Here is a 14,729-nt window from a genome sequence, read left to right as displayed (position 1 = left end):
GTTAATATGTCATCAATATATTTCACAAATGCCTAATTAATAAGACGTGGAACTGAACACAGAAAGTAAAAGCTAGAGAGGGGGAGGACATTTTTGATTTTTCATGCACACCTGTCTGAGGGCATATATTACCAGTTGTAAGAACCTCTGTATATTTTGGTTCCCTTGGAACTGAAGATGTGGTGGTGAGTGCAAGCAGTGACCAATGATTCAACATGCATGGAGCATTAACAACCACAGTCAAGATTTTCCTCCAAATTAGCATCTGCAACTGAAACAGTTTCAGAGGATGGAGTATAATTTAGCCATGGCATGCAGGGGCAATCAGGGGTCTTTTTCAAATACTGTATTTAACTCTTTGTATTTTCCTTTACAATTAATTAGCAAGACTACTAGTAATTTGGATAACATGTAGATTAGGAACTGTTCTTTTGCAAAACAGACTCAGGAATTGAGAGATTCAAACTTAAGTATTATCAGCATTACCATTGATGTTTATGTTGAAAGATTGCATTGAAAATGTGTAGCCAGGAATATATGGTGGAAATGTGCAGAGATGTAGTCTTGTACTATGTTAGGTATAAATGTAATGCAAAAATGTGGTTAACAAGGCATACGGTGCATTTGCCTTCATTAATGGTAAGACTCTTGGCAGTGTGGAGGATCAGAGGGATCTTGGGGTCCGAGTCCATAGGACACTCAAGGCTGCTGTGCAGGTTGACTCTGTGGTTAAGAAGGCATACGGTGCATTGGCCTTCATCAATCGTGGGATTGAGTTTAGGAGCCGAGAGGTAATGTTGCAGCTATATAGGATACTGGTCAGACCCCAGTTGGAGTAATGTGCTCAGTTCTGGTCGCCTCACTACAGGAAGGATATACAAACCATAGAAAGGGTGCAGACAACAGGAATTCTGCAGATGCTGGAAATTCAAGCAACACACATCAAAGTTGCTGGTGAACGCAGCAGGCCAGGCAGCATCTCTAGGAAGAGGTGCAGTCGATGTTTCGGGCCGAGACCCTTCGTCAGGACTAACTGAAGGAAGAGCTAATAAGAGATTTGAAAGTGGGAGGGGGAGGGGGAGATCCAAAATGATAGGAGAAGACAGGAGGGGGAGGGATGGAGCCAAGAGCTGGACAGGTGATTGGCAAAGGGGATACGAGAGGATCATGGGACAGGAGGTCCGGGAAGAAAGACGGGGGGGGGGACCCAGAGGATGGGCAAGGGGTATAGTCAGAGGGACAGAGGGAGAAAAAGGAGAGTGAGAGAAAGAATGTGTGTATAAAAATAAATAACAGATGGGGTATGAGGGGGAGGTGGGGCATTAGTGGAAGTTAGAGAAGTCGATGTTCATGCCATCAGGTTGGAGGGTACCCAGACGGAATATAAGGTGTTGTTCCTCCAACCTGAGTGTGGCTTCATCTTTACAGTAGAGGAGGCCGTGGATAGACATGTCAGAATGGGAATGGGATGTGGAATTAAAATGTGTGGCCACTGGGAGATCCTGCTTTCTCTGGCGGACAGAGCGTAGGTATTCAGCAAAGCGGTCTCCCAGTCTGAAAGGGTGCAGAAGGGATTTACAAGGTTGTTGCCTGGATTGGGGAGCATGCCTTATAAGAATAGGTTGAGTGAACTCGGCCTTTTTTCCTTGGAGCAATGGAGGATGAGAGGTGACCTGATAGAGATGTAGAAGATGATGAGAGGCATTGATCGTGTGGATAGTCAAAGGCTTTTTCCCAGGGTTGAAATGGCTAGCATCAGAGGGCACAGTTTTAAGGTGCTTGGAAGTAGGTACAGAAGAGATGTCAGGGGTAAGTTTTTTACGCAGAAAGTGGTGAGTGCGTGGAATGGGCTGCCGGCGACGGTGGTGGAGGTGGATACGATAGGGTCTTTTAAGAGACTCCTGGACAAGTATATGGAGCTCAGAAAAATAGAGGGCTATGGGTAACCCTAGGTAATTTCTAAGGTAAGGACATGTTTGGCACAGTTTTTTGGGCCGAGGGGCCTGTATTGTGCTGTAAGTTTTCTATGTTCTATGTTCTACGTTCTTATTTTAGTGATGACATGTGAGTGGACAGAGTTTTTCCTCTACCTTATTATCTTCAGGATCTCCATGTAGAAAAATTAATGTTTTGTTGTGGCTAAAAATTAGGACGTAGAGATATCCATGAATGCACTTCTTCATATGACAGCCACAAAATTAGCCAATTGTATTTTTAAAATCATCTTTCTCAAAAGCTGAAATTCCAATAAAAATTAATATTCTAACTATTGAGCGAACTGTTGTAGAGACCTACATGGAAATCAACTTGAAAAGCTACAGAAGGATTCATTTGAAGGGCTCATCTTACTAAAGAAATTGTAAGTACAGTTGTCTGTTTTTAATGTCATACTGTAGTGTATTATGAATTCTTCTGGAGGGGTCTGGAACTGAAAAACACTTTGAATTTTTGTTATTTCTAAACATAAGTTATTCTTAAAATATTCAAAGGTATGTAATACAAATTCAAGTCAATATTTTTATAACAAGTCATGTTAGTCTCATTATTTTATGTTAAAACATCATCAGAATATCATATGTGCTGGATTTATACTGAGACTGGGTGTTGAATAAGCTGCAGTCTCATTCAGAAATTCCTCTTATTCCATATGTTCATTAAGCAATCTTCTTTTACACAATGCTGTTTAATTTCACAGACTTCATTTACCATTTATCCAGTGATTACTTTTATAAATGCACCATAGAAATCATCCTTTCTGGATGCATGACAGCTTGGTATGGCAACTGCTCTGCTTGAGACCACAAGAAACCGCAGAGTTGTGAACACGGTCTAGTCCATCATGCAATTTCACCCTTCCCACCATTGACTGTCTACATTTTGTGCTGCCTCGGGAAGAAGCCAAAATACTTATACTTTATTGCAGCCAAACAATTGATACTAGAGCGTACAATCATCATAGCGATATTTGATTCTGCGCTTCGCGCTCCCTGGAGTACAAATCGATAGTAAATATTAAAAATTTAAATTATAAATCATATATAGAAAATAGAAAAGGGAAAGTAAGGTAGTGCAAAAAAACCGAGAGGCAGGCCCAGATATTTGGAGGGTACGGCCCAGATCCGGGTCAGGATCCCTTCAGCAGTCTTATCACTGTTGGAAAGAAGCTGTTCCCAAATCTAGCCGTAATAATCAAGGACTCCTCCCATTTGAGTCATTCTCTCCCCTCCCCCCCAATCAGGCAGATAATACAGAAACTTGAGTGCGTGTAACACAAGGCTGAAAGGCAGCATCTATCCCACTATTTTAAAACTCTTCAATGGGCCTCATGCACTATCGATCTCTCAATCTACCGCATCAAGACTCTTACACTTTATTTGCCGACCTGCACTGAACACTATATTCTACATTTAAAAACGCAAACACGAGGAAATTAGCAGATGCTGGAAATTCAAGCAACACACATAAAAATGCCGGTGAATGCAGCAGGCCAGGCAGCATCTATAGGAAGAGGTACAGTCGACGTTTCGGGCCGAGACCCTTCGCCAGGACGAAGGGTCCCGGCCTAAAAAACATCGACTGTACCTCTTCCTATAGATGCTGCCCGGCCTGCTGCATTCACCAGCATTTTTTATGTGTGTGACTATATTCTACATTCTGTTTTCCTTTTTCATTAACATGATGTACGCATTATATGGAATGATTTGTCTGGTGGCATGAAAACAAAAGCTTTTCAATGTACCTTGATACTTGTGATGATAATAAACCAATTACCAATTACTTTTAGTACACCATAGCACACCACTTCTTCCTGCACACCACAGTATAAAAAGGAGACAACATTTCTTGGAGAGAACATAATAACATCTCAGAGAATTATATAACGTTCATCAATGGAGCACTTTCAGATTTTAAGGGACAGTAATGAATGTTTTTGTCATTTCAACATAGGATTCTTTCTGGAAATGTCATCTCAAAAATTGCAGGGTTTACATTTCAAGCACTACCTTTCCTGGAGATTCTGTGAGTTCTAATATTAATTTGGAAAGCCTAATAATCAAATATAGAATTAGAAATTGTGATGTATTCATTATGATTTAAGTATACTGTTCCATTGCTGCTTTGTATGTTAATTAGGGCAATTTTTTCTTCAAATAATTTTGTTGATTTGCCTTTTACTGACTGAATGCAATGAAATATTGATTCTATTGATCCAATCATGTCTTTATAGAATACTTGTAATTATTTGCAAAATATAATTTGCAGAATACACTTGAGTGACGTAGTTGTTAAAATTAGAGATATCATTGCTAATGTGAAAACAGAAAATGCAGAGAATACTCAGCAGCTCAGGCTGCATCCGTGGAGGAGAAACAGAGTCATTGTTTGAGGTTGAAGACCCTATATCATGATCGTTGACCTCAAATGTTAATTTCATTTGTCTTCCCACAGGTGTGGCCCAACCTAATGAGTATTTCCGGAACTTCTGTTTTTACTTTAGATTTTCAACATTTGCAGTTTTTTTTTGATTTTCAGTTATCATTTTCACCTGCTTGACATGGTCTTGACATCCAGACCAAGGATGTTAAAATTTAGAGGTTGAATAAAATACCTTCTACTGTGCCTCAGTAGAAAGTCTTAACGTCAGCTGGAGGTGTTTCCTCCTTACAGAGTTTTCCATTGTTATCAATCTAGGGTTGTCTTTACTTTAAGTTGTCTCCAGTTGAAAATGCCAGTCACATTTGGGACACCACGGTAGCGTGATGCTATTACTGTTTGGGTTGTCGGAGTTCAGAATTCAATCCCAGTATCCTCTGTAAGCAGTCTCTTTATGTCCTCCACAAATAATGTGTGGGCTTTCTCCAGGTGCTCCTGTTTCCTCCCACTGGTAAAAACGTACCAGGTAGGTTAATTGGTCATTGTAAATTGTCCTGTGACTAGGTTAGGGTTAAATCGGGGAATGCTGGGCAGTGCAGCTTGACGGGCCAGAAGGGCCAGTTCTGTGCTATATCGCTAAGTAAGATATAAAACATAGCTGTTGCACACAGCGCAAAAGGGACCAAATCATTTAGAGAGCTCAGCCTCACTAAAGTACAATGAATGCTCTACAGATGTCGAAACATGTTGTTTGCTAGATTTAAACTGATCCAATACCAGAAAGCCAGGAAGCAATTGGTCCAGCGACAATTAGTAGAATATTCCCCCTTTTCCTTATTCTACAAGAATAAGGCAAAATAATTTTTTAGAGCCTCTTTGGCTCTTTCATCTTGAAACTGATTGTGGCGTGTAAAGTTTTACCCTAAAATAGAAACCTGGGTTGAACCTTTGCATATTGAATTGGAATTGAATTGACTCCGTCTAAATATGCAATGTACAATTTATAGTAATTAAATATTATGTACAACAATTTAACATAGAAATACAGTTGTGTTAGCATGAATTAATCAGTCTGATGGCCTGGTGGAAGAAGCTGTCCCAGAGCCTGTTGGTTCTGGTTTTTATGTTGCGGTACTGTTTCCCGGATGGTAGCAACTGGAACAGTTTGTGGTTCGGGTGTCTCAAGTCCCCAATGATCCTATGGGCCCTTATAACACATCTGTGTTTGTAAATGTCCTGAATAGTGGGAAGTTCGTATCTGCAGATGTGCTGGGCTGTCCGCACCGCTCTCTGCAGGGTCCTGCGATTGAGGGAAGTACAGTTCCCAAATCAGGCAGTGATACAGCCAGTCAGGATGCTCTCAATTGTGCTCCTGTAGAAAGTCCTTAGGATTTGGGGGTCCACACCAAACTTCTTCAACCGTCTGAGCTGAAAGAGATGCTGTTGTGCCTTTTTCACCACGCGGCCAGTGTGTACAGACCACATGAGATCCTCGATGATGTTTATGCTGAGGAACTTAAAGCTGTTCACCCTCTCAACCCCAGATCCATTGATGTCAATAGGAATTAGCCCGTCTCCATTCCTCCCGTAGTCCACAACCTACTCCTTTGTTTTTACGACATTGGTGGAGAGGTTGTTTTCTTGACACCACTGTGTCAGGGTGATAACTTCTTCTCTGTATGCTGCCTGATTATTATTTGAGATTAGGCCAATCAATGTAGTATTGTCAGCAAATTTAATTAGCAGATTGGAGCTGTGGGTGGCGACACAGTCATGGGTATACAGAGAGTAAAGGAGGGGGCTTAGTACACAGCCTTGAGGGTCAGAAGGGCAGAGGTGAGAGAGCCCATTCTTACCACCTACCGGCAACCTGACAGGAAGTCCAGGATCCAGCTACACAAGGCAGGGTGAAGACCGAGGTCTCTGACCTTCTTGTCGAGCCTGGAGGGAATTTTGGTGTTGAATGCTGAATGTAGTCCAAGAACAGCATTCTCACATAAGCATCCTTCTTCTCCAGGTGTGTGAGGATGGTGTGTAGAGCTGTGGCTATTGTGTCATCTGTCGATCGGTTGTGTCAGTAGGCAAATTGTAGGGGGTCCAGTGTGGGTGGTAGCAAGCTGCAGATGTAGTCCTTGACCAGCCTCTCAAAGCATTTGCTTATTATTGAGGTGAGTGCGACAGAAAGCCATATAATTGAGTTCATCACCTGAATAGGGCAGAAAATGACCCAGCTGTAAAAGAGACAGCAGTATAGCACTGATGTTAATAGAAAACTAGGTTTACCTACTTGATTTTGCCGCAGTTTCCACCTGGATAAAGTTAAATGTCAGAAATTTAAAATGTTTTTTTTATATAGTTACTCAGAACAAAGATGAAATGGTACAAATTAATATTGAATCAAAACAACCAGAAGAGAAAAGAACCTTTCATAAAATTAATTCACATGGATTGAATTTAAATGAGGTGTAAAAGGACAGCTTGTTTTGTGGTTTTATTATATTTAAAAATAAAATAGCTAACTTGTATCAGCAGGTTTTTCAAATATTCAATAAATTAAAGTTAATTTATTTTCTGGTTATTGTACAGTGATCTTTCTGACAATAAGTTAACAGCACTACTTGATGGAACATTCAAATCTTGGCATGGATTACGTTTCTTTAGGGAATTGTAAGTGTAACATAAATATTCCAACAATTTCTCCAGCAATAGTCACCATCCTGAATGAAATAATCAGCATTTACACATATAAAATTACTGTATTAGTGACAAAGAAACTATTTATCTTTATCTTTTACAGTTTTTGAATTATTTGGAAGCTTTTCTTGCATTTTTCTTTTGTTTAACAGGAACTTGAACTCAAACCCATTGGAAGTAATAGAGAATGATGCATTTGATAAATTACCTTCAATGCAGTACCTGTGAGTAAACAGAGATGAAGTAGAAAGAATATATCGTAATTGGGTTTATTATCACTGACATATGTTGTGAAATTTGTTTTGTGACAGCAGTACAGTATAATAATTAAAATTGCAATGTTACAATAAAAAATATATATAAAATAACTAGTGCAAAAAGAGCAAAATAGTGAAGTACGTCGTGTACATGGGTTCAAGGATCATTCAGAGATCTGATGGTGAAGGAGAAGCTGTTCCTAAAATGTTAAGTATGCGTTCTCAGGCTCCTGTACCTCCTCCCTAATGGTAGTCATGAGAAGAGGGTATGTCCTGGATGATGAATGCTGCCTTTTTGAGGCATTGCCTTCTGAAGATGTCCTCAATGGTTGGGAGGCTGGTGCCCATGATGGAGCTGGCTGACTTAACAACCCTCTGCAACTGCTCTTTGATGCTGTGCATTGGAACCTCCATATCAGGTTTCGATGCAAGCAATCAGAATCCTCGCCACAGTACACGTGTAGAAATCTGCTAGAGTCTTGGTGACATTCTAGAAATTTGCTAGAGTCTTAGCGACATTGTCGGGAGTAAGCCAGTGGCAAGTGTAGAAGCGACAGGCTTTTGCTCATTTAGGCTTCAGTGAAAGCGGGCTTCGGCGAGGTAAGTGGACTTTGTTTTTGGTTTTTCTTTGCATTTTTTTTTTGAGGAATAGTGAGCACTTTGGTAGGGTTAGTATTCTGCTCTGGATGTCGGATGTGGGAATCCTAGGAATCTTTCAGTCTCCCAGATGGCCACACCTGCGCCAGGTGCACTGAGATGTGATGTAGCTCCTGAGAGAGTGTGTTAGGGATCTGGAGCTGTGGCTCGATGACCTACAGCTTATTAGGGAGAGTAAACAGGAGATAGAGAGGAGCTACAGGGAGTTAGTCAGCCCAAGGCTGCAGGAGTTAGATAAGTGGGTGACTGTCAGGGAAGGGAAGGGAAGGGCTCAAATAGTAGAGAGCACCCCTGTGGCCATCCCCCTCAGTAATCGTTATCTTGTTTTGGATGCTGTTGAGGGGAGTGACCTGACAGAGGATAACCATGGCGATCAGGCATCTGGAACTGAGCCTGGTTCCGTGGTGCAGAAGGGAGAGAAGAAGATGAGGAATGTGGTAGTTATAGGGGATTCCAGAGGGGGACAGACAGGAGGTTCTGTCAGCCTGATAGAGATACCTGCATGGTATGTAGCCTCCCAGGTGCCAGGGTACGGGATGTCTCAAATCGGGTGCAGAGTATTCTGAAGGAAGGAGGTGAACAGCCAGAAGTCTTGGTACACATTGGTACCAATGGCATAGGTAGAAAAAGGGAGGAGAAAAAGGATGGGTTATATCTGAACCCAAAGGGGTCCAATATTCTAGCAGCACATTTAATAGAGGTGTTAGGGAGGGTTTAAACTAATTTGGCAGGGGTATGTGAACCGGAGTGATAGGGCTGAGAAAGGGGAAAACAGAAATAAATCAAAGGTAGCATGCAACAGAGATTATAGAAAGAAGAGGCAGGAGATGAGGCTTAATCAAAGCCAATGGCATGAGTTACAGGGCAATAGAGGCGTGGTGCAGTTGAAACAGAAAGCAACAAATACTGGACTGAGAGTGTTGTATTTGAATGCACGCAGCATAAGGAATAAAATGGACGATCTTTAAATTCAGCTAAAGATTAGCAAATATGACGTTGTGGCCATCTCTGAAATTTGGCTAAAGGATGGCTCTGGCTCCCATTGGGAGCTGAATGTCCAAGGAAATACAGTGTATTGTAAAGATAGGTTAGTAGGCAGAGGGGGTGGTGTGGCCCTGTGTATAAGAAATAATATTAAATTAGTAGAAAGAGATGACATAGGATTGGAAGGTGTAGAGTCTCTATGGGTTGAGTTAAGAAATGACAAGGGTAAAAGGACCCTAATGGCAGTTGTATACAGGCCTCCAAATAGCAGCCGGGATGTGGATTACAAATTACAGCAGGAGATAGGAAAGGTGTGCCAGAAAGGTAATGTCATGATAATCGTTAGAGATTTTAACATGAAAGTGGATTGGGAAAGCCAGGTCAGTACTGGACCTGAAGAAAGAGAATTTGTAGAATGTCTAAGGGATGGCTTGTTGTTGCCCACTAGGGGATTGGCTGTGCTGGATTGAGTGTTGTGTAATGATCCAGGGGTGATAAGAGAGCTTAAGGTTAAGGAACCCATAGGGAACAGTGATCACAATATGATCGAGTTCACCTTGAAATTTGAGAAGGAGAAACTAAATTCCAATGTGTCAGTATTTCAGTGGAATAAAGGAAATGACAGTGGCATGAGAGGGGAACAGGCCAAAGTTGACTGGAAAGAGACACTAGCAAGAAGGACTGCAGAGCAGCAATGGCCGGAGTTTCTGAGAAAAATGTGGGAAATGCAAGACTGATATATTCCAAAGAAGAAGAAATTTTCGAATGGAAGAAGGACACAACCGTGGCTGACAAGTGAAATCAGAGCCAAAGTAAAAGCAAAAGAGAGGGCACACAAGGAAGCCAAAGCTAGTGGGAAGATAAGAGGATTGGGAAGCTTTTAAAAACTTGCAGAAGGAAACTAAGGTTGTTAAGAAGGAAAAGATGAATTATGAGAGGAAGCTGGTGACTAATATCAAAGAAGATACTAAAAGCTTTTTTAAGTATATAAAGGGTAAAAGAGAGTCAAGGGTAGATATAGGACCAATACAAAATGACACTGGAGATATTGTAATGAGAGATGCAGAGATGGCAGAGGAACTGAGTGCGTATTTTGCATCAATCTTCACAGTGGAAGACGTCCGCAGTATACCGGACATTGAAGATATAAAACCCTATGGAGTTACAGGAAAGATACTGGCATGGATAGAGGAATAGCTAACAGGTAGGAGGCAGTGAATGGGAATAAAAGGGGCCTTTTCTGGTTGGCTGCCAGTGACTAGTGGTGTTCCTCAGGGGTCAGTATTGGGACCACTGCTTTTCACATTGTCTGTCAGTGATTTGGATAATAGAATTATCTAGATGGCAGAGGAACTGAATGTGTAATTTACATCACAGTGGAAGATGTCTGCAGTATACCGAACATTCAAGAGTGTCAGGGAAGTGAAGTAGATGCAGTGAAAATTACGACTGAAAAGGTGCTCAGGAAGCTTAATGGTCTGAGGGTAGATAAATCTCCTAGACCTGATGGAGTGCACCCTCGGGTTCTGAAGGAAGTAGCTGGAGAGATTGTGGAGACATTAACGATGATCTTTCAAGAATCGATAGATTCTGGCATTGTACCGGATGACTGGCAAATTGCAAATGTTACTCTGCTATTTAAGAAAGGTGGGAGGCAGCAGAAAGACAAACCTACTTCAATTCTTTGAGGAAATTACAAGCAGGGTAGACAAAGGAGATGCAGTAGACGTGATGTACTTGGATTTTCAGAAGGCGTTTGACAAGGTGCCGCACATGAGGCTGCTTAACAAGACAAGAGCCCATGGAATTACAGGGAAGTTACTAGCGTGGGTGGAGCATTGACTGGCGGGCAGAAAACAGAGAGTGGGAATAAAGGGATCCTATTCTGGCTGGCTGCCGGTTACCAGTGGAGTTCCACAGGGGTCGGTGTTGGGACTGCTGCTTTTTACGATGTATGTCAATGATTTGGACTACGGTATTAATGGATTTGTGTCTAAATTTGTCGATGGTACAAAAATAGGTGGAGGAGCGGGTAGTGTTGAGGAAACAGGGAGCCTGCAGAGAGACTTAGATAGTTTAGGGGAATGGGCAAAGAAGTGGCAAATGAAATACAATGTTGGAAAGTGTATGGTCATGCACTTTGGTGGAAGAAATAAACAGGCAGACTATTATTTAGATGGGGAGACAATTCAAAATGCAGAGATGCAAAGGGACTTGGGAGTCCTTGTGCAAGATACCCTAAAGGTTAACCTCCAGGTTGAGTCATTTGTGAAGAGGACGAATGCAATGTTGTCACTCATTTCTGGAGGTATAGAAAATAAGGGCAGGGATGTGATGTTGAGGCTCTATAAGGCACTCGTGAGACCACACTTGGAGTATTGTGTGCAGTTTTGGGCTCCTTACTTTAGAAAGGATATACTGACATTGGAGAGGATTCACGAGAGTGATTCCAGGAATGAAGGATTATTGTACGAGGAACGTCTGGCAGCTCTTGGGCTTTATTCTCTGGAGTTCAGGAGAATGAGGAGGGGTCTCATAGAAACATTCGGAATGTTAAAAGGCCTGAGCAGATTAGATATGGCAAAGTTATTTCCCATGGTAGGAGATTCTAGGACAAGGGGGCACGACTTCAGAATTGAAGGACGTCCTTTTAGAACTGAGATGCAGAGAAATTACTTTAGTCAGAGGGTGGTAAATCTGTGGAATTTGTTGCCATGAGTGGCTGTAGAGGCCAAGACATCGGGTGTATTTAAGGCAGAGATAGATAAGTTCTTGATTAGCCAGGGCATCAAAGGGTATGGGGAGAAGGCAGGGGAGTGGGAATGACTGGAAGAATTGGATCAGCCCATGATCGAATGGTGGAGCAGACTTGATGGGCCGAATGACCTACTTCTGCTCTTATATTGTATGATCTTGTACCAAATCTGCTCATACTCCTAATGACGTATGGCAGCTGGAATGCCACTTTTATGATTGCATCTCAATGCATTGGGCTATAGATCCTCTGAGATGTTGATGCCCAGGAACTTGAAACTACCCAATCTTTCCACTGCTCACCTCTTGATGAGGACTAGTGTGTGCATGTAACAAGATAACCAGAACAATCTATTACACTTCAGTGGAGAAATTTTCTTGGAAAATGTCATTTATACTTTTCACCTAATTGAAGTTCCTGTAGGCAGGTTTGCAGAGCCATGCCAAAAAGAATGGAATGCCTTGCTTCGAATCTGTATTATTTTAAGCAGGCTTAATTTTGTAATTTTTGAGGAAATTTCTATTACTTTTTAACATGTTGATGAGTTGATTGTGTCAATGGGCTGTCCTGTAATACCTAATATTACAGCAACAGTCCACTTCCATTAGGGAGTTAGTTAATAACTAGAATTAAGCATTTCATTACCCAATAGGATGGGCAGAGTATAGCTCAGAGTACTAGAACAGAGGTGATGAGAAAGGGAATATATGGTAACTTTTAGAAAGAAGTGGGTAAACTTTTCAAAATGAGGTTAGAAATACACTCAGTGGCCACTTTATTAGTTACACCTTTACACCTGCTTGTTAATGCAGATATCTAATCATCCAATCATGTGGCAATAACTCAATGCATAAAAAGAATACAGACATGGGCAAGAGGTTCAGTAGTTATTCAAAGCAAACATCAGAATGGGGAAGAGATGTGATCTAAGTGGCTTTGAACATGGAATGATTGTTGGTTCCATTTAGGGTGGTTTGCGTTTCTCAGAAGCTGCTGATCTCATGGGATTTTCACACAGGATAGTCTAGGGTTTACAGAAAGTGGTGTGAAAACATAAAAAACATCTAGTGAGCAGAAGTTCTGTGGGCAAAAATGCCTTGTAAATGAGACAGATCAGAGAAGAATGGCCGAACTTGTTCAGGCTGGTAGGAAGCAACAGTAATTTAAAAAAAACACTTGTCATTAAAGACCCCTCACACCCTCTCCATGAACTGTCTGTTCTTCTGCCATCAGGCAAACGTTACAGGAGCATCAAAACTAAAACCACAAGGCTACTAAACAGCTTCCTCCCACAGGCAGTCAGACTGCTAAATAGCTGCTCTACCTGACTCTGCTTTGGACACTTTTAACTTGCACTGGGCACTTATAACTGATTTTAACTGATATGTGGCTGTTGTGTTTTACTATTTATTGTTATGTTTATTATTTAGTGTTGCATTTGTTATGTTATGATTGCACTGCTCCTGGGAAACGCTGTCTCATTCTGCCCTGCAGAGCTGATGTACGGTTAGAATGACAATAAAGTTTTTTTGAATCTTGAATCTTGAATCTTGTTGCAACAGTGGTGTGCTGAAGAGCATCTCTGACCACACAACACATTGAACCTTGAAGTGGATGGGCTACAGCAATAACAGATCACACCAGGTTCCAATCCTGTATCTAATAAAGTGAACACTGAGTGTATATCCCATGAAATTGAAAGGAAATGGGTGACAGTGGATTGTGTAAATTTTCCCTACAAATAGCATGAGGTGCAATAGAACAGATACTGTAATTGTGTGATTTAACAAACCAAAGCAGTATTAACTCAATTTAAAGCAGGTAGCATTGGCTCAGACAGGTAGAGGGTAGTGGAATGGGGGTGTTGTGGCCTAACGAATGCAAGGCTTTTATATTCTGTTGTGTCTGCGTCGCTTGACACTGAGATTCATTGCACTTCATGAAGATACTTCTCCTTTCACAGAGTGATTTTAAGCTGATTTAAATGAAACAAAGAATAGAAAATGCTGGAAGAATTCAGCAGTCAAACAACATCTGTGAAAAGAGAAACCAGTTAATGTTTCAGGTCAAGGATTCAAAGGAAAGGTTAAGCAGATTGGCCTGATATTCAAGGTGATTAGAACAATGAGAGATGATCCTGGTGAGACAAATAAGGTTCTGAAGGGGATTGTTAAGTTTGATGCTAAGAGGATATAGGGCATGGTTTCAGAATAAAGGGACATCCATTTCACATGCAAAAGAAGAAGTTCTTCTCTCAGCTGTTTGTGGCTCAGGAGCTTTCTGTATCAGACTGCTGAGTAGGCAGAATCATTAAAGGTATTCCATGATAAGAAGGCAAATTTTTGTTCTATATGGGAATTATTGGTCATGGGGAACAGCAGGACAGTGATGCTTAACCCACGATTAGATGAGCTATGAATTCATTGAATAGCAGAGTATGTTTGAGAGTTTATGTGGCCTAGTCCTGTTCCTGCTTAAGCTATTAATGGACAAGGTTATTAATGCAGTGGCAAATGTCATTACTGAGATCAGTGACCACACACACAAGCAGATTTGCTAAGATAGCATTTCTGGCTCTGATCTTACACAACTGCCTTCCTAAAACTTCACTAAATGAAATTGCAAGTTTTTCTCTGAGAATCAGTTCTCTCCTTCATTCACAGCAGTAAGCTACAATCCATCTCATATTAGTAATGCCATATTCTGCACTTCCTACTGTTCTCCATGACTGCCTTTACCTCCTGACAACCCTGCTAACCGTCATGCATCAGCACAATTATCACCTACAAACTATCTTTCTAGCCATCCACTGACATACTCCTTTACAGGGATGTGGACAAGGGTAGTAGAAGAAATAAAGGACAGGAAAAAATGCTGCATTAATTGAAGTACTTAACTTAATCTAGGAACAAAGTAAGGGTACTGTGAAGTGGGTCACAAAGAGGGCGTCATTAGTGGTAAGGCTCGAGAAGGGTGGTTACTTGTTTTTCTTTCACCCTACCCCTTAA

The 14,729-nt window shown here is 41.3% G+C and overlaps 1 protein-coding gene across 1 annotated transcript in view; it reads left to right on the top strand.

Annotated features, from left to right (window-relative positions):
• Positions 1-14,729, top strand: part of LOC140191423 (leucine-rich repeat-containing protein 37A-like) — a 40,561-nt gene that overhangs the window by 9,873 nt on the left and 15,959 nt on the right. The window contains exons 3-6 of the mRNA XM_072248837.1: positions 2,288-2,359; positions 3,949-4,020; positions 6,961-7,041; positions 7,221-7,292. Coding sequence (XP_072104938.1) covers positions 7,282-7,292 — 11 coding nt within the window. The 5' untranslated portion in view covers positions 2,288-2,359; positions 3,949-4,020; positions 6,961-7,041; positions 7,221-7,281. The remainder of the gene's footprint in view (positions 1-2,287; positions 2,360-3,948; positions 4,021-6,960; positions 7,042-7,220; positions 7,293-14,729) is intronic.

This window comes from Mobula birostris, chromosome X (genome assembly GCF_030028105.1).
Source record: "Mobula birostris isolate sMobBir1 chromosome X, sMobBir1.hap1, whole genome shotgun sequence".
NCBI classification, from domain to species: Eukaryota; Metazoa; Chordata; class Chondrichthyes; order Myliobatiformes; family Myliobatidae; genus Mobula; species Mobula birostris.
This window is presented reverse-complemented; position numbering and strand designations above follow the sequence as displayed.